This window comes from Amphiura filiformis, chromosome 7 (assembly GCF_039555335.1).
Source record: "Amphiura filiformis chromosome 7, Afil_fr2py, whole genome shotgun sequence".
NCBI lineage: Eukaryota > Metazoa > Echinodermata > Ophiuroidea > Amphilepidida > Amphiuridae > Amphiura > Amphiura filiformis.
In genome coordinates, this window is record NC_092634.1 from 7,514,630 (window position 1) to 7,541,135 (window position 26,506).

At 37.3% G+C, this 26,506-nt stretch overlaps 1 protein-coding gene across 1 annotated transcript; it reads right to left on the reverse strand.

The window, feature by feature from the left end:
• Nucleotides 1-4,264: 4,264 nt before the first annotated feature.
• On the reverse strand, nt 4,265-26,031 carry LOC140157599 (cytochrome b5 reductase 4-like). The gene is made up of 15 exons (XM_072180839.1): nt 25,838-26,031; nt 23,583-23,834; nt 21,822-22,053; nt 21,007-21,107; nt 19,889-19,967; nt 19,387-19,474; nt 18,882-18,939; nt 17,815-17,908; nt 16,799-16,831; nt 16,163-16,288; nt 15,406-15,546; nt 8,813-8,971; nt 7,860-8,013; nt 5,816-5,905; nt 4,265-4,449 (listed from the first exon to the last, which is right to left on the reverse strand). The coding sequence occupies exons 2-15, from the start codon at nt 23,829-23,831 to the stop codon at nt 4,275-4,277; spliced, it is 1,779 nt and encodes a 592-aa protein (XP_072036940.1). The 5' UTR covers nt 23,832-23,834; nt 25,838-26,031; the 3' UTR covers nt 4,265-4,274.
• Nucleotides 26,032-26,506: the final 475 nt, after the last annotated feature.

Below are 26,506 nucleotides of genomic sequence, written 5' to 3' on the forward strand. Positions count from 1 at the left end.
TTATCAATATCAACAATAAATTAAATATCAGATTATGTTGTTCAAGTCAGAAATTTCTGGACTTGAACAACATAATCTGATATTTAATTTAATCATATCAGTCCTGATGAACTTATTCAAAGAATAGCAACAATAGTGCTATTACATTTTAAAGAGATATGCATTTTTGGAATATTATTATTATTATTATTATTATTATTATCATGCTATTATTAGAGGCTATTATTATTATCATCACTATTATTTAGGTAATTACAGGGAAATTTAACAATTTAATCCCAATACAAGTTTGACTGCTGAATTCAGAAGGCCAAGGCAACAATTTATTACGGGTAAGTTTGGAAGAAAAAATCCTTTAGACATGGGTCTCCTTTTAAAAAAATAGTTTGCGCGATGCACAAAAAACATTACTTTTAATGATTATCTTAAAGCTCAAATCAAGTAATTACAGGGAAATTTAACAATTTAATCCCAATACAAGTTTGACTGCTGATTTATTACGGGTAACTTTTGAAGAAAAAATCCTTTAGACATGGGTCTCCTTTTTAAAAAATAGTTTGCGCGATGCACAAAAACATTACATTTAATGATTATCTTAAAGCTCAAATCATGTTTTCTGCACTCTACACAAGAAATTTGCTACAACTTTATTTATATATATTTATTATCTATAATCATTGACTGATTTTCCTGTATTACAAAAGCTGTTTTACATAAGATATAGATATTTTTACAATGCATATATTTGTAACAAATTACACCACATATAAAATTACTAATTTTCTTCTTTTGAGATTAAAAATAAACAATTTACATATTGTAAATTATGATCGTTTTTTACTGTTCATAACCGTTTTGCACTTAATTCAAAACAATGTCTTGAAAATGATGAAATTTCTTTTTTACATTATTCATTTTTGCTATTGAGATAAACTGCATAATAAACCATGATGAATAAATAATATGCAGAAACAATGTAAGAAAATATCATTTTTCACATAAAAACTACCTACAACCTGTACAATATGATTAAACTCTTTAACTTTTCTAGGGGATAGTTTAAAAATCTATAGTGGTGATGGGGCATTTTGACCTAATTTGCATCTCATACCCTGTGGTAAATTATTTCAAGGAGGGGGCTAATCATGGTTTGTATATCCATGTCCGTGCAGTCTTTCTGATTTAACTCAGAATTTTATTCCAATTCCATTTTTACAAGTGCAAAGTGGTGCTAGGACAGCTGTAGATTAAAAAAATGTACTTCATGCTCCTGGTCAAAAGTGTTTACTTTACATATTGTTCACCACAAGTAATTTACCATGAGTGCAGATTTTGCCTAGATTTGCAGTGTTTAGATATTACATGCAATTAAACCCTGTTCCAAATTTTACAAAATGCTGAACTAATTTTTACACAATTTACTTTGTGCAAGGTGGCAGAATTATGCAATTTAGTATTCAATAATAAGCCTTCATTAGGAGTACCAAATAGCAGGGAATTAATGCACATATATGCACTAGGCTTGTTTTGTTTGTGTTACACCTATTCTTTCCGGTTAATAATGCCAACCAAATCTCTCAATTTTGGTCACGTGTGATATGCACACATTACAATACTACTGGCCTCTCTAGTTGACTTGACTGAATAATAATTGTACATATCCATTATTATGCAATTTGTTCCATAAAATTGCCTCTTTGGCAGCTTATTCCTCGCTGGTATAGTTGCGTAAATTAATGCGCTTTGTGATACCGAGGCCTGGGTTCCGCAGTTGGGAAGCATGAGAGATGGTCTATGGTATAAGGCACTTGCACAACATATTGTTATGGCTCTTTCATTATGCATAGTACCAAATCCCAGATTTATATTAACCTTTACACCAACCAATGAAGGGAACACTATAACAAATTTGCAGTACAAAGTTATTGTCCTTATCGCTGCCAACATTCAGACTAGCATAAACCAATCACTTATGTTTCTTAAGTATTGAGGTATAGGATATTAAAGTTTTTTGAGGACAGGGTCGCATAAGTGAACTACTGCATGACACACCCCAATGTTTGAAGCATATATTGTGCAAATTTTATGAAAAACGAAATGCTAGTTTTTTAACTATACAAGCTTAAAACTGAATTAATCTGAGGTAAAAGAACCCACAATGACTACTCTCTGTGTAAACCTTAATGTATATACCTTTTTTACATAAACGGCCACAAATTATAACAGGCTTTTTTGTTTTTCATCAAATTTGCACATGTTTTTCAAACAGGGAACCGTATGTCACGCAGTAGTTCATATGGGACCTTGTCTTTTGAATAATAAAATATGTGCTTAAAATGATTAAAAATGTCCACTTAAACAAAGGATCAATCGATAGGTTAGTATAATTATAGTAATGTGGTTTCATCAGCTCCTAATGTGGTATCATCAGCTCCTAATCTGCACGACTCATAACATCTTGGAGTGATATACTATGGCGTACACACAGCTACAGCACCTACACAAACAATGATTTCATGCACGCATATGTTGGGACTTTATATTTAACACATACATTAAACCAAGTAATTCTTGCCTATTATGAGCTGATCATAGGATGACTTATGTTAAAAACTTATGTTAAAAGTTGATAAGATAGTACTAATAAGTTTATGGTCAAGCTGTAAACAAGTGAATTACAGATGAAGTAAAACCATGGGCCTGGATTAACCTGCAACAGAAAACGGAGAGAAAAGATGACCATTTATCTAAATTAGTCTGTAATAACAAGAAAAATCACAACAAACACAAAACGTTTTCAAAAGCATTTGCAACAGGTTGCCAGAAAAGTTTAATTTGGGTTATACATGTATAAAGGTTATAAAACATTTTAATAACATTCAAAGCACTGTGTAAAACTTGTTGCAAAACATATTATGTTAAATGTTTATCTTAATTACACCAACATTTTGATATTTGAAAATGTGTTTTTCTTACAAAAGTTTTAAAACATTTTCATGACCTGACATTTAATGTTATTAAAATGTTTTGACCAAAATCAAACATCATTTTCAAAAAGTTTTTGTACTTGTTGCATACCCTGTCTGTAAACTTAACATTCTTATAAAAAAGAAGAAAAAAATCCATTTCTCTATTGTTATTATGTATATTTCCTTGATGTAATGTCCAATCATATGACCTATGTCTTAAATGATTTTTTTTATTGTATTGCTCTTGATATAATTTGTTGTAATGTGTGCAATCGTATGATATGTTTTATATGCCGTTTTTATTGTGTATTATATATATGGCCTTAATTGTGCTACCTCGGAACCAAGGGAGAACAGTGCCAGTGCATTGATTGGTCACCCCAGGTTTAATAAGAAACAAATAAATCAATAAATAAAAGGAATTGGATCATAAGTACAATTTATTTTGAATAACATTTTCATATTATTGTCATAATTATGTTTTGAATGACTTATTTTGTAATTATTGCCTTGTTATTGTTTTTCTCAGTGGTACTTAACTTACTTAAGCAATATTGTAACATTTGCTGAGGAGGACAGCCTCAATTTTATTCATAATTATTTTTACATGATTGCAATGTCATGAATGTCTTTAAACATATCTTTGGTACTGTATTTGTGACAAAATCTGAGATTTTAATAAAAGGACTGAGCAAGGCGTTAAATTCATAGCATTGAAAGCGTATGTGATGTTCATAACACTGTACATACATGGCTTTCAAAAAGGTCATAACACATTAAACCAACCGACCTCAGTCACAATCAACAGAGTGGCACACATTGTAAGGCTAGAATTAAACAGCAATTTTCTTTGTTTTTCCTAATTTGTTCGGCTCAAAACTACACCAATTTGATTGTGACATTGTGAATAGCCCTAAGCCAACTACCGTATTTGTTCCATTAACTGCCCATGCCCCTATAAGCGCCCACCCAGTGTAGCATTCGATGCTAGAGAGCGTTGCTATCATTTTGCGATTGGACATCGTTGACATTTTTTGCACCGGATGTTATATACTGTGTTAATTTTGAAATTTGAATGAAAATTATTTCGATGAGTCAACTGTATCTTTTGAGTAAAATTTGCCTATTCTGAACAGTCTAAAATCATTTTTTGATGTGATCGCCCATCTTTTATGACGATGGATGAATATTTCTTGTCTTTTTACGTATTGTCGGCTTAAACAACGTTAAAAATAAGCGCCCACCCAAAAAGACTGTTAAGTACAATGGGCGGTTAATGGAATGAATATGGTACCCATAATGCACTTACCTATAAGTCTCATTGGTGAAAGGCGTTGATCCACATATACACACTAGAGGAGACTTATCTGCCAAATCTTTAGGAGCCGGTATATATTCTTCTATTAACTCTGACCTAACTCTACCAGTTGCACCATGCCAAGATGCGTCCGCTGCTGACAGGATATGAACCACTTCAAATCTGCATGTATGAAAGTAAACAATAATGTTGTGGGTTAATAAGTATGTTGCTGTTGCTGTTAATTGTATTTGTTTTTCTTATCAATATCATATACCACTTCATCACAATATAGTAGAGCACACTAGCCCCCAAAATGAAATGTATTATGAAAGAAATTAATTCATTAACAATTAAAAATCACATATTTTAGATATTTTAGGATTTTTAAAACATTTTATCTCAACACACAAGATTAGACCTACCTCCAATTTTTGGTCACAACTTGACCTTTGTCGAGGGACTGGCAACTCTAGTTTGGGATCAGGTATGACTAATCTTGTGTTGAGATCAAAAAATTAAAATCCTAATCAACACCAGTGAGGCAGAATAAAAGAGTACCAACTCATCCATGTTGTGTGTCGCTCATGGAGGCAACTTAATGTACCTACGGATTAATTAACTATGTGCCCAGCAAACTTGATTGAAAGTGTGTGGGTTTTTTTCTGTTCGCTATGTAACACATTGAGCCAAAATGAATGCTAAGCAATGTGTATACAATTCTTTGTAATGCTCAAGAATAAAGATACATATTATCTTTCTATTTTGGGTTTTAGCTGATGAATGCCTGAGGTACATTATCTGCCTTCCATGAGCAGCAAACCAAAATGGTGGCCGGTTTAACATAGCTCACATATGGTGCAATTTGAGTCTGTAATCTTTGGGTATATGTATAATATCTTTGACCAACACAGATAAACTTGTATGCTAGTAAAATCACATGCTTGTATCACACACAATATTGTCATTTCTCTTGTTGTTTTCAATAAATCAATGTGAATATGAATTCACAAAATAACTTTTACTTTCCTTTTTTATTTCTTGTAAGAATGCTTTTCAGTTAATCATACTCAAAGTGACCTTTTCAAATTTAAGCCTGGGTTAGATGTTGTTCACATTATAAAAGTGAGCATTGCTGCATTCTGCATCAAATATTTAACTATAATCTATTAATCAATATTCTGAATATTCCAATAAAACCAAACAATCTTTGGCATATCAACTTCATAAAACAGAAAAATTATGCTCCTACAAAACCATGCAATATATGCACTTACAATGGTCTTGCACTATGCCCATGAAATTTACACAAGTATTTCAAGACTGAACATTTCTATTCACACATTCCAGTTAAAATCCCTACACTCCCTACATAAGATATGACCTTAATCTCCCACAGAGGTGGTGTAGATTTCAAACAGAATCACCCATTCAGGTAACCCTAATTTGAAATTCACACTCCCTGTGTGAGAGATTTTTAATAATCTCTCACACAGGGATGTGTAAAATGTCATGTCTTCCATAAGGGGAATAAACCATTTGAACTCACCTTTCACTGTTTTCTGTTGATAAAGTTTGTAGCTGATCATGCCATAAAATATCTTTCTCGGTTTTATTAAAGAAAAGCAGCTTTAATTTGCTGAAAAATAATGAAAAAAGCAATCAATTACTAACATTTTATTACACAAATCATAAAGCTGAAAGGAACACATGTTTTTTTTTAAATGTTGGAAGTATATGTGAATGCCATGATGATGGTCTTCAAAACACTCCATGGAATAATAACATATAATAAATCATTCTTGCATAACAAGGGGAATAAACCATTTGAATTCACCTTTCACTGTTTTCTGTTGTTGTTTTCTGAGCACCACATTAGATTGTGTTTACAAGAAATATTTATAAAATAAATAAATAACATTAATCCATATAAGATTTATATAGCGCACCAGAGGATACAAAGCGCTGTAATTTCGCTGCTGCTGGTGAATTATCATAATCAGATATCAACTATGCCGATTGTAGCCGATTAGATTGTAACATCCACTCATTATCTCAGCAGTTCCCCAAAGTCCATTGGATGAAGAAAGATAATATTATCTAGAACCACGCACCTGTTGACCTCAAAGAAAGGATTGAAATTATTGAATAGAGTCCATGACCTGATGCAACGCATTATTAATTAGTAGCTTTTAGGGACAGTCATGCTGTTATGGTTGAGCGAGCAACGTATGACCACTACACAGGTCAATGGCCTGATTGTGATCTGGCGGGTTTTTAAAAGCACGGTCCCTGAACTACGGTGTACCATGAGGGACATGCAAACTTAAAATAATTTTTCACAAACTCAAATATTTTTTTACAAACTGAAATGATTTTCTACAAACTCAAATAGTTTTTTTACAAACTCTAATAATTTTTTCACAATCTCGAATAACTTTCTACAAACTCAAATAATTTTTTACAAACGTGAAATATTTTTTGCAAACTTTCGACTTTCACGAGAGAGCAAGACTCCCAGCGATACTCAGGCTATCGAGATTGAGTCTATGCGCGATGCGATGATATGATTTTTTTTTAAAAGAAGGGTCTTAGACCGCTCGCCACACAACTTGTTGGTATCCATCTTGACATTTTTTTGTACATATAATCGCAAATTCAACATAGGCTTACCACGTGGCAAGCAAAGACAGAAAACGTACCATATTTTGGAATTTTATTTGCTTAAAAACATTAATGTGTATTAATAGCGCTCAATTGTTGTTAAGAGGGCACCATTTGATTTCCAGGGGGCATGGGAGTTTTTGAAAAAATAACTTCGCCCACTAGTGAGACGAAAAAAAAAACTTCGCCCACTAGTGAGATGGAAAAAAATGTTTGCCTCACTGGTGAGTAAAACAAATTTCTCCCACCCAACTTTGTATGAAGGTATACATTATAATTGAAAAATAAATATTTCGCGGCCGAAGGTGGTGAAAAATAATCCTGCCTGACAATAAATGGGCCTCTACATGCACAATACATTATATTAAAGTTGGCAACAAAAAAAATTAAAGTTTGTAATAATTATTTGAGTTTGTAAACAATTATCAGAGTTTGCAAAAATTATTTTAAGTTAGCATGTTCCTCATGGTACACCGTACTGAACATAACATATCCGTGGGCATATGACCGAAATTGCCTAGCAATTGACGTCTCATGTCAACACAGTCTATAGTGTGATCAGATCATTATTGTCTGGTGATCATTATAGTATAATCAGTACGAAAAATCCAGATTTTCAAAAATTAAAAGAACCACTTTTTAGCGGGAATTTTCGTAAAATACACAGCTGAAGTTATGAAAGGGTTGAAAGACTACAATATTATGGCATAAACAAGAATATGTTCGATTGGTCTTTATTCCTATAGCCTGTACCCTTAATACAGTATTTTTGGCCAAATTTGAAAACAGAAAAATATTGACACGTTGCTGGTGGAAAAACCACAGTATCTGCCATGTTATTTACTTGCAGATACTTTTTTTGGCTGATGTTTTTGAAATTCATTACCAAAGACCCTTCAATGAGGGGTATACCCCTGTTTATAACCTACCATGTGGATTCCTTGTGTTCATGTAGGCACCATTGTAATAACCTAATCATTGGAGTAAACCCTGTCCCTGCTGCTAGCATGATAAGATGACTACACTTGGTGAGTCTGGATTCATCAAAGTTACCCTCATAATCACTTATAGCAACACTATCACCTGTAAGAACAGAATAAAAACAATTATGTCAGACCCACGGATGAAAGAGGAACAGATCGTCAACTGATCGGGTGCAAGAAAGTCGGTTGTAAGGGCTTCATTATTACTATGCACTTATGATATTTTTAGCCTCACCTGATATTCCTGTGCTTTTAGTGTGAGCTAGCCACCCGCGTCAACCTATTATTTTGAATGGGAAGTTTATTCCTGGAACAGGCAAAATTTAATGCCTATATTCTAAAAATAATGCTTAAAAAAGTTCTGTGAAGTCAAAACAAGACCAGACTAAACAAATAAAGGCTACAGCAAATAGCTATTTAAACTGACTGAACCCCGGAAGGGGAAAAGGTCTGGTTGGTGCTTTTAGGGCCAAATATTAGACAGGCAGTTTTGGTCAAAATGACAGGCACTTGTCAAATCCTAGCTAAAACCACAATGACAAATATTGCATAATCATGTGGGACTGTCCTATCTTCCATGTCTAACAATTTAAGGTTTTATTATTAGTCTATGTCATTCCAGTACTACCTGATGGTATGAGAGAGCAGACATGAAGGTGCAAGAAGCACCTCATACTACTTCAACTATACACAAGACCCTTATGAAGCCTCTATTAAGGTCAGCCCACAAGCAATTTACTAAAGAGATAAATTACAGCTATTACAGAATTAAGGTTACTGGTATAACTTATGTCATGAAAGAGATACATAGACAGCTATGATATCAATTGAATTAGACAAAATTTATTCTTTGCTGACATACCACCACTCAATTAAAATTCCACCACTCAGCCCATTACCTTGTTTTAATGTTGCCATTTGCTGTGTCAGCAGTCCATCAGGATAGAGTTTGACCATAAGATGCAACAGTCTTCCCTCCATCCCTGCTGCTGGATTTGGAACATCAGCGTGTTGTAGCGATGGAACAACAGCTGTGTATGGCCGGTTGGTATCAACTCCTGCAAGAGAGAGACCAAGGTAAGCAGATCGACTCACACAAACAGACTCGCACAAACAAGACTCACACAAACCGATACACATTCGTAACCTCTGCGTATCACACCATAAGTGTTCCAATCAAATTGCTTGTTAGATTATCATGATTATACACACATATACAATGAATACATACGTCGAGGTTAGTGATCTCTCTCGGTCATCTCAACTGACACACATTCATAACCTCTGATGATGCCATGTGCATCCCAATCAAATTGCTGGTTAGATGATACGATACAGCATACATACATTGAGGTTATTGATTAGAGGTTTAATAACTGCACATCGGTTATTTGGAGGGCATTGTGAAAAATCTAAACATTTTGCCTTTGGAACCGAGGAATATATGAGCCCCTTAATTTTTGGGACATTCCAAGGTCCAAAGCAAAATGTTTAGATTTTTCACAATGCCTGACATATTACCAATGCAAAACTATTAACCTCATTCATAACCGTCACTTTCAGCTCTTCACTTTACAAAATAACACATAATTTTCCTCCATAATAAACAATTTTTACGTTTTGCCTTTCCAAAAATCGATCATTCTAATACAGGACGACCAATAACACAAGTGCGAATCACAATCTGTGCAAATATAGTAGCAATCCAAATACCGCCACCGGGCGCTCTCGCAATTTGTTTGACGCACAACAAGACGCACAATATCTATGCTGACGGCATGGAAGTCCACTGTCGAATATTAGTAACCGCGCTCAGCATTTGCGTTTTGGCAAATAAATCAAAATTGAAGTGTTTAAGAATGAGGATAAAGGTGTGGCGTAATCAAATAATGATGTTGCCCATGTTATATGCCCTTATAAGAGACGATGGATACATGACAGCGGCTAAAAACAATACCTTTATTCTCTAATTGATGACACACCATGGAGGTTACATATCTGCAAAAAACACATGTCAGTGTGAGAAAATGCTGTCATCCAGTGGCGTAGATTTCTTTTTGACATTGGGGGGGGGGGGAGATGGAGTTGGAAAAAATTCTTGAAGTATAGTCAATCCAGCACCTTTTTGCGATAGAATAAGTTTATGGTAAATTGTTTGCTATTTTGAAGCTAAACTGATACCCAGGGAGCAGAGATGGTCCACCTGCATTGGGAAGATATAAAAACCTCATGGGTGTCAAACGGTTTAGTGGGGTCAAATAAACACCCCTAGGGTGGACACGTAAAAAATCTTCTGCACGGGCCTACAACAGGGGGTCACGTGTGTGGGGGGGGTCCATTTTAGTAATTTTTGCTCAAAGTATATTGTGTTTGGTGTCAAATGAAAGGAAATTTAATTTTAAACACTGGAGGTGGTGTTGGTTTGGTCAATTTATCATCCTCCAAAGAGTGACACTTAATTTATAGGTGCACATGTAGGCCTATAGGCCTACTATATAGTGACGAATGATTGAAACGTTAACATGGTTAATGAGGCTATATTTTGTGTCCCGTGAGTGGAATGTTTAATTTTATAGGAACTATTTTCTGCCATGGTACCTAATACCCCATTGGATGTCTTCTTCAGATCCACTTTCTTTTTCATCACTTGGACTCCAGTTTACCTGCCAGATCCCTTTCCGAAGTCTTCTTGCAGCTTCGCTTTCGACTACAAGTATCAGGATGTCCTCTGCAGATACAGCCAGTATTGCAGCGCCTGGATACTTTTGAACACTTGCAGTTTCTTTGGTACCCTTTCCTGCAAGAGCAGTTGGTTCCTTTTGACACATTTGGTGGCCATGGTGGATTTCTCTCATTGCTTGTGGAACTACGATGTCCCCCTCTAAAGTCCATCCGCATTCCTTGGGATCTGGGGGGGAAGGACTTAGTGATGTGTGCTGTTTTGTCTATGATGCATGCATATGATGCTCTCTCCAGGTGAAGGCGAAATGCATCCTCAGTTGGCGGTAATCTCTTTAAGTTAGTAGTATCACTCTTCAGAAATTTGTGAGCCCTGAGCTCTGTAAGATTATTACACTGGGCGATGTCATTGCTAGAAGAGTAGAATGAAATGAACAACTGCCGCGCCTGGTCAATGTCGTCATCTGTGAGGTTGTGGTCAGCCTCTGCAAAACTAGCAAGATGATCCAGTGGAACAGTCTTGCTTTTCTCTAACCATGTAGGTTTTCCGATGAAGAAAGGGTAGCTGGTAATGTCTCGTCTACTGATTAAGTCCAAGGATGTTTTAGGAGTACCAGGAAAGGGGTTAGGTGTAACAAGGACAGGGTAGCGGGTAACGAGGGTCACGGGATCAACAGTTTATGGGTCCAGGTGAAGGGGTTTAGAGATCCAGGGTGGGATTATGGGTACCAGCAATGGGGTTTGGGGTACCAAGGTTAGGGGTTCAGTGGACGGAGTTAGGGGTTCCAGGAATGGGGAGAGTCCCATAGTCGGTGTTAGGGGACCCAGGGATAAGGTTAGGGGTACTAAGGATGGAGTAAGAGGTCTCAGGGTTTGGGTAATGGGTACCGGGACAGAGTTATGTGTACTGGGGATGGAGTTGGGAGTACGAAAGGCATGTTTAGGGGTACCGGAGAGGGGCTATAGGGGACACTGGACAGGGCAAAGGGTACAACAGGTTATGGGTTAAAGGGGTTAGGGGTTTCAGGGATGACCGGCCATGGGATGTGGGGTACCAGGGACAAGGTTAGGGGACACAGCAGTTAGTTCCAGGAATAAGGTTAGAGGTCACAATTGTGTTAAAGGTCCCGTGGATAGGGTAAGGGGTACTGAGAATGGAGTTATTGCTCCCATGGTCGGGGTAAGGGGGTACCGGGCATTGTAAGGGAAACCGGATATGGGGTTACAGGTACCAAAGATGGGCTTAGGGTCCCAGGGACGTGCCATGGGTCTCTCGGGACGAGTTGGGGGTTCCAGGAATGGAGGTAAAGGTCCCATAGTTGGTGTTATAGGTCCCAGGAATATATAAGGTAAGGGCCTAGGGTACAGGGGATGGAGTTAGGGGTCCCAGGGTTGGTGTAATGGGTACCAGGAATGGGGTAGGGGGTATCGAGCATTGGAAAAGGGAACCGGATATGTGTTTACATGTACTGAAGATGGGGTAATGATACCAGGGACGGTTACCCAGCTACCAAAGATGGGCTTAGGGTCCCAGTGACATGTCATGGGTCTCAGGAATAGTTAGGGGTTTCAGGAATGGAGTTAAAGGTCCCACAGTTGGTGTTACAGCTAGGTGCCAGATATATAGTGTAAGGGGTACAGGGGTACTAGGAATGGTGTAAGGGTACCGCATTGGATAAGAGGAACCGGGTGTGGGGTTGCAGGTAATTAAGATGGGGTTAGGGTCCCAGGAACGGGTCATGGGTATCGGGACGGAATTAGGGATTCCTGAAATGGAGTTAAAGTTTGAATAGTTAGTGTTAGAGGTCCCAGGGAATAGGGTAAGGGATGGGGATGGAGTTAGGGGTCCCAGGATTGGGTACCAGGAACAGGGTAAGGGGTACCGTGGGCATTGGGTAAGGGGAATCGGATATGGGTTTACAGGTACTGAAGATGACCCCAGGGACGGTCATGGGTCTCGGGACGGAGTTAGAGGTTCCAGGAATGCAGTTACAGGTCTTTCTGTTAGGGGTCCCGGGGATATGATTAGGAGTATGGAGTTTGGGGAGTCCCAGGGGGGCGTTAGGGGTACTGTACTGAGGACTGAGTAAGGGATCAAACTCAGGGTCCATGCTCTTGCTTGTGGTCAGAGAGAGAGAGAGAGGTGAGCAATACTGAGAGACGCAGATATGATGCTGCATTGCTACATTAGGCTCTATGGCTATAGCTGGGTCAACAGGTGCGGATCCAGGGGGGGAGCGGAGGGGGCGCGCGCCCCCCGTAAAAATAGCAAAAGTAGGAAAGATGGGGCGCGCGCCCCCCGTAAAAACGAGAAAAGGGGAAAGGAGAGAAAGAGAAAAGGAAAATAAGAGAAAAGAAAGGCGAGAAAAAGAGAAGAGAAAGGTTAAATTGAGTCCTTCATTTTGCAAAATTTTCCCCTCAGACACACCCACGTATGCGTAAACAACTGGCCGTTTTTGCTTTTGTTCGGACACCCGTACACTTTAGGCCTATATTGTTTTAAGTAATAACTGAATAATAATGATTAGGCCTACAGTAATAGTGAATAATGATATTAAATGTTCCACGAATGGCTTCGATTGGGCCTTCATTTTCACACATTTCCGAACTTTATCTAACTAAAATTTTACACAATAATACTTTAATAGTGTCAAAATCGTCCACCAAATGGCTTCAATTAGGTCTTCATTTTGCAAAAGTTTTCACTTCTGAGGGGCACATACCCTCAGACACCCCCCTGTGTCGCGTAAGCAATTAAATTTATACAATTATAATAATTGAAAACTTGTCCACTAATAGGAAATGAGCCGGCATGGTCATTTCACAAATTTTCCGCTCTTTAAAACTCAAATTTCACACAATAATAATGTCAAAATGGTCCACCAAATGGCTCCAATTAGGTCTTCATTTTGCAAAAGCTTCCCCCTTCTGGGGGGGGAACAACCCCCCGCCCCCCCCCCCCCCTGCGTCGCGTAAGCAATTAAATTTATACAATTATAATATTGAAAACTTGTCCACGAATAGGAAATGAGCCGGCATGATCATTTCACAAATTTTCCGCTCTTTAAAACTCAAATTTCACACAATAATAATGTCAAAATGGTCCACCAAATGGCATCAATTAGGTCTTCATTTTGCAAAAGTTTCTCACTTCTGAGGGGCCACATCCCTTCAGACACCTGGGTCGCTTGAACAATTAAATTAATACAATTATAATATTGAAAACTTGTCCTCGAATAGGAAATGAGCCGGCATGGTCATTTCACAAATTTTCCGCTCTTTAAAACTCAAATTTCACACAATATATGTCAAAATGGTCCACCAAATGGCTTCAATTAGGTCTTCATTTTGCAAAAGTTTTTCACTTCTGAGGGGGGCACATCCCCTCAGACACCCCCTGCGTCGCGCAAGCAATTAAATTTATACAATTATAATCATTTCACAAATTTTCCGCTCTTTAAATCTCAAATTTCACACAATAATAATGTCAAAATGGTCTACCAAATGGCATCAATTAGGTCTTCATTTTGCAAAAGTTTCTCACTTCTGAGGGGCCACATCCCCTTCAGACACCCCCTGGGTCGCGCGAACAATTAAATTAATACAATTATAATATTGAAAACTTGTCCTCGAATAGGAAATGAGCCGTTATGGTCATTTCACAAATTTTCCGCTCTTTCAAACTCAAATTTTACACAATAATAGTGTCAAAATGGTCCACCAAATGGCTTCAATTTGGTCTTAATTTTGCAAAAGTTTCTCACTTCTGAGGGGGGGCACATCCCCCTCAGACACCCCCAAAGTCGCAAGTAAGTGACGCCATGACGCTTTTCATGGCCATATATAGTTCGTCGCCTCTAGAAATCTCATGTAGGCCTATTTTGCGCCCCCCGTATTTTTTTCTCTCTGGATCCGCGGCTGGTCAAGGACTAGTTTTGGTAAGTCGGGTCTCTGTTACTAGGCAGAGGGTATTCAGGATAGAAAAAGGTGGGCAATTCTATAAGTAGGAGTGGGTCTACAGGAACCTAAATCGTGAAGATTAAGAGGGTCTAGCTACTTGTTATATATACATGTATCCAATATAAGAATGTGAAACAGCACATCAGAGTAGTTAAGTGACTGCAAAATTTAACGAAATATGATACCACACGTGCCATATGCGCAGCTCTACTTCATCTGATACCCCCCCATTATCCAGCCCCCACACACACACACACCCCCACACCCCCCCAACATGGTGGCACAGTCCAATCAAATGTATGGCATAATTTTAAGCATTAATTTAATCATCTTTGTGTAAATAAAAGGTGATTTTGTCACATTTAGTGTATTACATTAAGTATTACGCTGCAAATAGGGGTTTCAGGGGCAAACTTTGACCCCCCCATAACACCCCTGTGTAGTTGATTTCAAAACGTGTCCACCCTAGGGATGTAGCCTATAGTCCATAGAATCCATCTATATAGGACACGTTTTTATATCTTACCAAGTCAGTTTGCATCAAAATATGGGGGTTTGCTCCCTGGGTATGATGAAATAAAAGTAGAATAAATGCGCGCGAAGCGTGCAGAAATTTGCACTTTTGGGGTTCAAATGGGCAAATATGAGGTTAATTTGGTCAGAAACCCATTAACAGGCGTCAACATTGGGGGATGATTGTATGGACCATCCCCCCCTGGCAAAATATTGGGGGGGGATAAATCCCCCCATCCCCCGGGATCTATGCCTATGCTGTCATCCTTGTTTGATAATGTGTGATAACCCAGCTACATTCAAAAACACAAACACACCTACAGACACACATGAGACTTACCATTACATTTGATCATGAGATTCACATGATAACCAATAGGTATATTCATACATGTACCATTTGGTAGGTGGAATGTGTACAGATTAGTATCATGACTAACGGGGGAACAGCATATCAACTGACAGGATCTAAATATAGGTTCTGGAACAATAAAACAGACAAACAAAATGTATTATTTTTGAGGTAGTCTTGTTAATATAAAGGCTAATTAAGCCACACAATATCATTGTGTTCACTTTACATAGCCAAATAGTATCTAAGTATAAGCTTTTCACTGGTAAAAAATGAGTAACTTTGTCCTCTTTTGATTGATAAAACAACAGTAAAAAAGGCTTTATCACTACTCACACTTGGCGAAATCGCCTGAAGCACTTCACATACTTTTATAACAAACTGTTATTTGTCTTTTTGCATACTGATATCATCCATGTACATGTATTTATGATCTTACATTGCATGTATTATAGTTATATTGCAAAGAGGGAAAGAGCTCAATAAATAGTATTTTCTGTAACCCAACTTCAGGCAATGGACATGTTTTGGGTGAAAAGATTGAATACCCTTTAACCTTTCAGCCAAATTATGTCCATATTTTATTCTCATTATTTACTATGAATTTCAACACATTTCTAACTCCTCCGGGACATGGACAATCTGGCCCCAACACTGACTTTAAATTGCTGGCAATACTGGCATATCATGTCTTGCCTATTCTGTACATATTTTATGACACCCTATGCATATTACATATCCATACCTCTTTCCTTGGTAAGCACTGTTGAGTTATTGCCATCAGCAGGCTGTCCTAAGGACGGCCATTTCTTTGGTTCAGTTTTCTGTAGAATTATCATAATTCTATTAATTGGTCCCTGACGTACTCGTACTGAAATGTAAAAACAATCGCTCATGTTAAAAACTCTAAAAGATTATTATCTTTTAGAAAACTTCCTTGACAATTTTTATTTTGGCACAGTTTATGGCATAAACATGGGTTCTGATTGGCTAATTGAATCATGTCATCATCACATCAGCACCTCATTTGCCAAACAATCGTGTGACGCAGGCTTGAATTTACGCGGGCGTACAAGGTTGGATAAAAAAGTGCACAGCAGTTTTGTCTCTCACACTTCATGGAATGATGGGCTCTCATTACGGGGTGATCGATGCTGGAACTTAACCTGTTGGTGACTAGTCTGTGTTAGTCTATGCAGCCTGCTCAGAGTAGAAGTGTATGCAGTTATGTGCATTGCAGTTTTGTCTGTTACGGGGTGATCGATGCTGGAACTTAACCTGTTGGTGACTAGTCTGTATTATGCAGCCTGCTCAGAGTAGAAGAGTCTGCACACACAGAGAGTACCATATACGAGCCTGCCTTTAACATGTTATTGCTTACCTTGATAACTATCAGATATATCTTCACACAGATCTGAAATGACAATTATGAGGAAATGAAAATTCAAAATCAACTTTTACTCAACCATCTTCTCTTGAAGAGAGAGAATCAAGACTATATTAGTTGATTAGGCAAAACTCCTGACAGGCATGAGCAGGCTAACAAGCAAAAGAAGTAGATGGCAGGACATTGTGAAAAACAGCAGACTGCTAGTGTGAAAGGCTTATACATGTATAGGTATAATTAAGTAAGTTTTCTTCATACGACAAGTTCTGTAGTTGAGTTAAAAATAACAGCAACAAATCTGACCTTTGAGTTATTGCTTGGTAGCAAGCAACTACTGCAAATATAATAACCATGTCCTTTGTATCTCTACATAAGACTTCAATGATCCAAGTCCCAAATCTAGGTCAGGAGTCCAAGTTATATTTACTGTTTTCATTATGTTAATGTGTAATTTGGAGATTTGAAGCATGCTGGAGGTGACACTAATGTAATGAGAGAGAGAAAAGATTTGGCCCTACTGACCATGAAAGTTGCATAAGAATGTACGTAGTAGATATCACTAAAACACATCCCTCACTCCATATATTTGTGCAACACAACTACATCTTAGGACAACACAGTGGTTTCTTATCAATTCTAAGTATTAACTAGTACGATATCTACCTGTTGACCACAGAATTAGAGAAGGAGAACAGGGACTCGACTGCCATCTTGATATAGGCATGGAGCAAAAATTGGGGTTATTAAGTTTCCCTTGGATTGCAGTCGAGGCAAGTGCAACATGGATGATTGGCGCATTTGCGAGACGCATTTGATGTGACCTACATACGAGTACCAAGACGCTTCAGATGAGACGCAGGATTGTTTTCGTTTGTCTCTCCGCACCATTGGCAAGGACATAAATACCCCCAATTTTCTCCCCATAGCTGAAGGCGCGATTGTATGTGGCGGTAGAAGTCCCGGTTCTCCTTCTCTAATTCAGTGCTGTTGACAGGTATCAATTTACTTACCAAGGTGTATTGTATAGACATAATCATCAATATAAATAGTTGCCCTGAGATCCTTCTCATGTTTGTCTAAAACTACTCTGTCTTTGGTTATTGTCTGAAAACCATAATAAAAGATCAACACATTAGAAATATAGAATAAAGCTAAATTACATATTTGTAAACATTTTAGAAGTTTCATACACTTTTATTGTTAGGGTGGTCATGTACATGCTTTATGAGCCAAAAAGGTCTTTACAAAGCTACATGTAGTATGATAGTATCAGGTTATCTGAAATGTATAAAGAACATAATTTTAAAATTGATTTAGCCCGTAAAACACTATTAGACAGCAAAACCACATATTATGGAATAATATTACAGTCCAACCTCTTTTATTTGGCCATAATGGGACCAAGCATTGGCCGGATAAGTAACAAATCTCAAATCTGGATAAATATATTATGTGTCATTTTGTATTAAATTTCTAATTGCAGTGTTAAAATTGGGATAACAAACAGTAATTCTCAAAATGGGGTAATAACAATAACAGATGATATTTGAATCCTGTTTGTACATATTATGTCCTTCTAAATGTTTCAGAGCATTAAACTGAGGTGTTGAAATATTTCACACATTTTCCTATGAAGATCACACATCCCGATAACAAAGAGATCAGTATAAAAGAGAGCCAGAATCCTGATAAGGGATCTTGGACTGTAGTTTGAATATTAGAATGTATTCACTTCATGTCACAAATTTCAAAAATAAGTACAAAATTGACTACTATGCTGGATACAAGATATCCTCGGGTACCACTTAGAGAAGTGTATTTGATATTTGCATCAAATTTACTACAAGATATGATAAATGAAATATACCACTAGATAATTCTGGCAATATTAGAATATTCTATAGACTACTAGTATCCAGATCATTAGCCCTAACCTTACAGAATACTACAAAACACTACAGCCTGGATGGGGTGGTTTGGTTACAAGTTCCCCTCTTGTGTTGCTCATGCCGCTCAAGAAGAGGAGGTACCCAGGCTGTGGTGTTTTGTAGTATATTCAATACTCTTAATGACTTACATTGCACTTTGCATATATTGTTATGGTTACTTCTGTCTCCGTCTGGTACCAATCATATCTGTGGAGGAAACCATAAGACAGTGTTCAAAACATAATCATATCATTGTTGTTACACAATATTTATAGGGCGCTCGGTTACAACAATGGGTTCTTTTTCACATTCTGGTATGTTTTTAACAGACTTAAAAGAAATACAGGTGCTTCCCATCTTTGCATTTTGATACGTTCCTGCATGAATTAAATCAAAACATTGATCTGGACAACTATGGAGAAGAAGCAAGATTTGTGCATGTAGATATTAAATTTTACAATTGTCAAGTATTAACGATTTGGGCTATCTTAAAATGTTTTTGAATGTAGCATCATTCCTTCTTTTGCTTAGGCCAAAAAAAGAAAATTGTTTGATTACGCCAATCAAACAATGTTTACTAGGCCTTAGGTCTTTCATCTGATGTGGTTTTGGTCAAAGTATTTTGAACTTATGGGAAGAAATAGATCCATTTACCTAGCTTTGGGTTTCACCACTGCCTTTGGTTCTGGTGGTGCTAGGTTTAATGGACCTGTTGCAGGCACCGATAGCTTCTTCATTCCACCTGTATTAAAGGCAATCAAAATATTTAGATAAGTCAATAACATGTTTCCGATTTATAAATAATCCTCAAAGTGGAAATTGTTGCGTTACTTTAATTTTTACATGCAACACAACTACATGTACCGCGCAAATAAAAACAAATATAGGTCTATGTAATAAAACACAAAATCATGAAATTAAAAACAAGCATTGTAGTTCGAAATCGACAAAGCATGAAAAATTACAAGTGCAAAAATTACGACTTTTACAGTAGTACATGAATCACACAACATTTCTTTTCTGTGCATGTGGTATGGCTGAAATAAAAACAACAAACTGTGGACAGCTTATACAGCTTCACACACAATGTTTGGGACAAACCACATTTCCACCTTATATTGATGATCAAATACGATTCCTTCAATAAAGCACTCACCTGACAGGTCAATTGTCTTCTTCAATCTGCCAATGTAACACTTTTCCAGCATGCCTTCCACATTCACCCATTGATGCACCTAGGCATAGGAAACAATAAGGAACACCTCAATCACAAATTACTTTGTACCACTTTTTCTTATTATTACATCAGGATAATACCCTGAGGGCTGCAAAATCCAAGACCAATCTGGACTGACAGCACATCAGATTTAAAAATGTCAGGTTGGGGCAAGTCATGGTGAGTTATCACCAAGTTTAAATAGGTAAGGGTTCTTTCTTCTTGTCAGGATTAGCAAAAATTAGCAAATAATTTTTGCTATACTATAGTATTCAGCAAGGTCCTTCAGCGGTGTCCGACTGCTCTTCATGATTATCGCATAAATAAACTAGGCAAAGTGTTATTATGCAGCTTAATTGGTGAATGAAGTGCCGATGTGATTATGTGATATAATTAGCCAATCAGAACCCTGTGTCTGTGTTTACATTATAAACAGCACCAAATTGCCAAACTGCTGAAGAATCTTGCTGAAATCTATCTTGCTGTGATCAAATTCTTTTATTTTATATTGTTTTCAGCCATTGATAAATTACTCATAACTCGGAAAACAGATGTTCAATTTTGACGGGGTTTGTATCAAAATGTAGCATTTGTAAACTGCCAGAAAATGATGTAAGAAACTTCCAAATGAAAAATTGTCGACATGCGACTCATTCCCTTGATCAAGTCACATATATGGTGTGCTAACCTACCTCATTGAAAAGCTGTGTCCCATCAGCACCTACTCCTTCCATTAGCACCTCCTCCCCACCCGGATGATACTCCATATGGTGTGCTAACCTACCTCATTGAAAAGCTGTGTCCCATTAGCGCCTACTCCTTTCATTAGCTCCTCCCCACCCGGATGATACTCCATATATGGTGTGCTAACCTACCTCATTGAAAAGCTGTGTCCCATCAGCACCTACTCCTTCCATTAGCACCTCCTCCCCACCCGGATGATACTCCATATGGTGTGTTAACCTACCTCATTGAAAAGCTGTGTCCCATTAGCGCCTACTCCTTTCATTAGCTCCTCCCCACCCGGATGATACTCCATATATGGTGTGCTAACCTACCTCATTGAAAAGCTGTGTCCCATCAATGCCTACTCCTTTCATTAGCTCCTCCTCCCCACCCGGATGATACTCCATATATGGTGTGATATTGTACACTTTACCTAAAAGGAGGGATGTAAATGAGACAAGGGTTTCATATGCCATATTCTGGGACACTGCTTCAAGTTAAAACTATCCCATTTTTCAAGTGAAATTATATCATTACTTTGTGTCAAAATATAAACATTTTGGAAAATGAAAAATGGACTAGGATTTTTAAGTTTTTTAAAACTTTGATATATACAACTTGTATATTGCTCTGTCACTTTGAATGCATTGATAATTTACACAACAATATTCATTTCATTTGAGTACCCATTAATATAATAATTTCATGGTTGCAAACACTTTAGCAACTGAAATTGCAAAATCACCTTAATATAGCATCACTTGTAGAAGGATTCAACACTGCACTGATCAAAACATTGAAGTTCTAGCAAGTTCAAACACGCATTCACCCACTTCTGAAGAAATATCAACTAAGATGGACTGTATAGCCAAATGGTCAGAATGCAAAATACACATCTTCCCCAAGATGGTCTTCTTTGGAGAGCTTTTAAGCTCTGCTGCTGCTTTTAATATGACATGTTTGTCTTTGTTTAGAATATACATGGGGGAAAAAGAACTGGTACCTTAATTCTTTTGCAGTCTGACAGGGATGTAAGTAACCCTGAAGAAAAAACCTGAAAATTGGGGGGAAAGAGCGTAAATTTGGGCTGAAAATCTGGACTACAAAAAAACCTGAAAGACTGTCTGTGTTTTTTCTGGTGACTTACCTCTAATAGACATCCATGCATCATCCAGTTTGTTATGCTTGGCCAGCTCCTCAACACTCACTTCACAGGATCTTCCCCCTATACCATTGAGTACCTTCCCTTTTGCATTACCCAGTCTAACCCAATCCATCAAGGATCGACCTGGTTTCAAGGCAACTTTCTGTCTGGGTTTGAGGAGCTGTGATGAGGCTCTCTGAGGAGAATTGACAGCTGGAAATTGAGCTTGAGGTATCTATCAAGCACACACAAAAGAAGAAAAATTAAACCAATGCTACAATGTATTTTAACAATTTGATTATATACTGCGCCAAAAAAGAATACTTACACTTGGAAAAAAAAATCACAATTTCAAAAGTGAACCATATTGGGGTAAATTTGTTTTCGTAATAGATGCACTATCCAATCCTACACATTATGACACCACGTTGAATCCAATGTGACCTTAAGAAGTAAAGTTACAAGCATTGAATAGAAGGTCAAGTTTTAAAAGTGACAAATTAGCCTATACAAGGCGCAAAAAGTCTAAGGGTGTTGAATTCAGCAACCATGGCAACAAAATATGCCAAATTTTACTAAGTATATGTGCATATTTTTGGGTCGTACATTACAGACCACTCTAGATGTGTTTATTAGCCTCTAAAACACACCCAGAACAAATTTCATATGACACTTGTGACAAAACTTGGTCAAATTTTGCTGATTTTGTTGTCATGGTTGCTGAATTCAACACCCTTAGACAAGAAATAGCAGATTTTCCACCCTATTTTCAAGCTGCCATCTAACTATGATGGAGTTGAGTACCAAAGCTGAATTTTAATTTCTAGGTAGGTCTCATAAGTATGTTTCAGGGCTGTAAATTTCAATTCATGTTTCAACTGTCAACATGGTCAACCATTGGTCAGAAAGAGGGGGGTCTCCAGCAAATTTTCACCCGAACCCAACTTCGGATACCGCCCATTCCTCCATTAATGGTTTGATTTGCTCAAATTTGCTTGTGGGCTTAGATATGTACCTATAGACAATGTATCTATGACATTTGAGTCATATGACCACATATTTTTGGCACCAGGGGACCCCCAAAATGACAAAATCACACTTGCGGTTGAATAAATGACCAACTTTGGGTGCTCATAACTTAAAAAGGAAAGCAGATATCTGAAATTTAGAGCCAGATTCTGAAAATATGACATAAGGTTAGCTAGAATCCAAGATTGCAGCTTTATATCTGTTTAGAACAAGAAGTTATGAGCCACCAAAGTTGGTAAAATCACCAATGACACTCATGAAAGTGCCAAAAAGGGGGGTCCGGACCAAACTTCAAAGGGCCATTTCTCGACAACGACATGGCCTATGAAGCCAAATTTTTGTATGGGTTCATTGTGGCCACAAAAGAATATTCTGATGGAATTTCATCAAAATCTGAGAGGGTCACCTGGGAACTTTTCAGAAAATTGGTTGATTTGATATGGACTGACCCTGGAGAGTACAAAAAGTCAGAAATAGGCAACATTTTTTGTGAAATATTTTCTCTTATTGCTTTTTTATTCTTTACAATCAGTTTGAAAAGCTTCTGCAAAATGACTGAATAGTTCATATGGCTTACTGACACTAACCCAATGATATATAACCAAGCAAGAATCAATTTTGAATTGTATTTCTAAATGCTGAATAAATCTTCTTGCATTGTTTTTTACTCCCCTCCCACCCCTCCACCCCCAATTTTTCCTCCATTTTTGCATCAATCTGGCAGTGCATACTTACCTGAAGGCCTCCTGCATTCTTTCCTCGTCCAGAACTAGGAACTTTGAAGCCAGACCCAGCTGCTGGTACTTGTAGGCCTCCCATTGTAGGAACCTGTATTCCGGTATTGGTCTGGGGCACCTGTACACCTGCACCACGCTGTGGTACTTGTAGGCCTCCCATAGCGGCAACCTGCAACCCGCTATTGGTTTGTGGTACCTGTACACCTGATCCACGTTGTGATACTTGTAAATTCTGTTTGTCTTCCATTATCTACAGAGAAGAGTTCAGATGCAAAACACAATGGAGTTGTACAGTCTATATGGCACGATGGCACCATGAATCAAGTGAAAATTGATATTGCTGGAAATACATTTTTTAAATCATCGTCCTCCGTACTCACCAGATTTGGCTTAATATTTTTAGGACTGCAAGATCTTAGTTCTAATAATTTGTTCGAAATTTGTAGTTACCGTAAAAACTACAACTAGCAAGATCTGTACTTTTAACTTAAATGCAATAAAATATATGCTTCTTGCATGTTGTGTCTAAATAAACAAGTTATAATTTAGTCCCTATAGCGAGGGTAGTCTAAGAGGATAGCGAGGGTGGTCTAAGGGTAAAGGAAAAGATTAAGAATTTATGAAATTAAATTTTCACTTACATGTAAACATTTTTTAGCTATACCAACATACCTTTTATTTCTTCGAACAAGCTTTATTTTGTTTCAAAATTCATGTTTTTATACTATTTTTGACGTAAAAGAGTTTAAATATGCAACCGGTGATAATGCAAATTCCAACTCTTTCACATAGCACAAGTGTTTAACGTACGTTCGGTTCAACGATTATTTACACTTGCAGATCAAGTATATTCAAGCGTGTTTGACAGTACCGTACTGGATTAGTCCCAGTAACTGAGAATGTGACGACATTTACTTTTACATTGGGTATTATCTGCTATGAAAGAACCGGCTCATTTAAACATCCAAATGATTATGTCAGTGTTCGATCTTCCTAGTTATTAGGACTAGTACTGGATATGTTTCAAGAAATTTTATATTGCCGTGATTGCTACAAAAACATATCTACACAAACTATCCTCATGAATCTCTTCAAGGAGAGTGTTCGACAGGTTTTTACTGTGTAACATAATTCTGCATTTATCAGAGATGTAGACTTGAGTTGTGTGACTTGGACTCGAGTCTGACTCAAGTCACTATTTTTGGGACTTGTGACTTGACTTGCAACTTTTGCAAAATGACTTGACTTACTTGTGACTTAGACAAAATGACTTGGACTTGGACTTGAAAAAATTGACTTGTTACCAATGCAAGTCTGAGGTTAGGCCTACTTTCCTGTAAATTGAAATTTATGGATAGAATTTATGAATATTAATAGGCCTACAATTACATTAATGAATTATCCGCAGGCGGGCCTCGTGTCCGGCATAACCTGAACTGGAAATAAATAAATACATAAATATATATTGCCCACAATCAGCGACAGAGGCTCGGTGTTGGAAGTAAAAGTATGTCGGGTTGACAACTCGGAGTTGGAGTCCTGTCCCAGCAAACACAAAACTGGTGAATAGACTTGTAGTGACTTGTGACTTACTTGCGACTTGACTTGTGATTTGATGACTTGTGACTTGACTTGACTTGCAACTTTTTCAAAATGACTTGACTTACTTGGGACTTGGACAAAAGGACTTGTGACTTGGACTTGATATGCAAAAAATGACTTGTTGACATCTCTGGCATTTATTCAAGATGGTGAATTTCTCGAAAATACGATGTTAATTTTTCTTACAAAAATTCCCTCATTTCGCAAATTCTTCGCCACTTTCCACTTATCTGATATGATCATCTTTTTAAGTTTCGGAATTTCAGAAGTGATGCTGATTTTATGAAGGTATGTTTTTGCTTTTCCGATAATTTTTAAATTGTTTTTTGAGACAAAAACTTCCTAGCATAATAACAGCTGTTTTCACTTGTTTTAAAAGTTGTTTTAACCTTGGGGTTTTTACCCCATAATTTCCCTCATTTATCGAAGCCCTGCCCTCCATAGTCCATGCCTCCGGCCTCCTTCCGATACATTGAACCTTGACTTCAAAGTGTTTGGCAACTGTTTAACCTTAATGCAAAACTAAACCTTGATGCAAACGTAATAATTTTGGCCCTATATTTCGAGGGTGGTCTAAGGAAAAGATCGCCATATTTTAATTTTTAGTAAGCTTACCTTAAAAATAAAAAATACATTACTACAATTACTAACCGTTTTTGTGCTACTAAGTTGACTTATATGTTCTAATTTTCAATCGATACAGGTCAAAAATTTCTATTTTCATTCTAAAATGGAAAGACAACGTATAAGGTTTCCTAGATCAGTACGAGAAATACACAAAATCACTGCCCATTTCTTCCAAATTCTCGGCCAATGTAAGTCGCCATCGTAAATCGTTGTTGTTGTTTTTGTAAATTCCTCCTTTTGCGAAGGAGCACCACCTGAGAATCGTCCTCTGTTTCACGGAGTAAAGTTTGCGGGAGTTCGCAAACCCACACGAGTGAGTAGGCCTACATTAATACATAAAATGATTGGGGTAAATAATAGGGAACATAACTATGTATAATAAATCACTACTAACAAAATATGTCCGCCATATTTTCACTATGACAAAATTAAGAAAAAAGTCCAGGGGAAAAAAGTACGGTAAGTCCTACAGCAAAAAACTGGGTTTTTTTTGGATGGTTGATTTTTTCAACTTTTTGGCATAGCCCTGGCCTAGGCATAGCCTATTTTGTAATGTTTATACATCAGCCAAATTCGTTGTGCTTGAAGGACAACAGAGCAAGCATGCTAATATTGGCATATTTTGGCAAAGAATAACAAAAATAATTTTAAATTTCACTGAAATGGCTGTAGCCTATTGACCTACAGAGTATT